Source organism: Myotis davidii, unplaced genomic scaffold, assembly GCF_000327345.1.
Source record: "Myotis davidii unplaced genomic scaffold, ASM32734v1 scaffold233, whole genome shotgun sequence".
NCBI classification, from domain to species: domain Eukaryota; kingdom Metazoa; phylum Chordata; class Mammalia; order Chiroptera; family Vespertilionidae; genus Myotis; species Myotis davidii.
This window is the reverse complement of record NW_006285917.1, coordinates 1453934-1455028: the sequence shown is the minus strand read 5'-3', so window position 1 is coordinate 1455028 and position 1095 is coordinate 1453934. Positions and strand designations below refer to the sequence as shown.

The 1095-nt window shown below is 45.9% G+C and overlaps 1 protein-coding gene across 1 annotated transcript in view; it reads right to left on the bottom strand.

Annotated features, from left to right (window-relative positions):
- Window positions 1-676: 676 nt before the first annotated feature.
- The window catches only part of ITGB7 (integrin subunit beta 7), an 18141-nt gene continuing 17722 nt past the window's right edge, over window positions 677-1095 (bottom strand). Inside the window, exon 15 of the mRNA XM_015559605.1 lies at window positions 677-977. Coding sequence (XP_015415091.1) covers window positions 900-977 — 78 coding nt within the window. The 3' untranslated portion in view covers window positions 677-899. The remainder of the gene's footprint in view (window positions 978-1095) is intronic.

Genomic DNA, 1095 nt, shown 5'->3' with positions numbered 1-1095 from the left:
GCCCTGCCCTTCCCAGCACCCCAAGTCTTTTCCGTCCACCCCCAACAGCCTCTTGTCATCACTTAGCTACTGATTGTGCCCCATGGCTTGACATCGGAGGGTTAAGAGACACAGAGTCCCGCCACGACTTTTACTAGTAACCCTCTCCTCAGCTCTGCCTCTGCTGTAGTTCTGGGGCTTTTATCTTAATCCCTCCACCTGCCTCACCACCCACCCTCTCTCTCTTTTTTTTTAATATACTTATTTTGCTATGGGGGGTGGGGAATATCAAATGAACAAGATCACTTTCAAATGGTAGTTTTTATAAGATGTTATAAACTTGTATCTTTTTACCATTAAAGTGCAGTGTATGTTCCTTCGTGATATATTTAGGATATTTAAATAAAAAGAAAATGGGGCTTTTTTACATACTATCTCATCTTTGAAAAGAATATCTTGTGGGGAATTTTTTTCACTGGGGCCAACATGATCTCCCTTCCCCCCCCCAAATATTACCATCCTGCAATTTCTAGTACCCTATAAACCGCCACTTTAAAACTCCCCTTCTCCACAGGCAAGCAACAAGTAGAATTGAAACCGAGGTATCTAAAATACGTATATATGTATTAATTCTGATTAAGAGAAAAAAACCCTGCTGGACAAGACAGAATGAGGTTGGATACCAGCATACACAGTGTTTGTTAAAGTGATCTGTAATCTGAAGATTCTTTATTGTATTTGTGGATGGGGCAACTCTTGGGTGGGGAAGCAAGGGTGCGGCAGGAGGCCGGCCTCTGGGGTGTCCAAGTACAGTAGGCGGTGATTAGTCCCCCAGCAGGCTGCTGCCTGATAGACCCAGAGCCCCAGTTCCCACCATCCCCCCAGCAAGAAGAACCCTGGAGTGAGTAGCCCTACCCTCTTCAGAGAGGACTTTCTGGGGCTTGAAAGCGGGGGTTAATGATGGTCGTGACGGCGCTTTTGTAGAGAGGATTTCTGTCCTGGGGGAAGAAGTTGGAAATGATGAGGAAAAGTCCCAGGACTTCTCCTTTAGCTAATCCTAAGGGCCAACCTAGAACTTGAGCCGGACCCTAAAAGTCTGTGTGTGGACAGGCCACA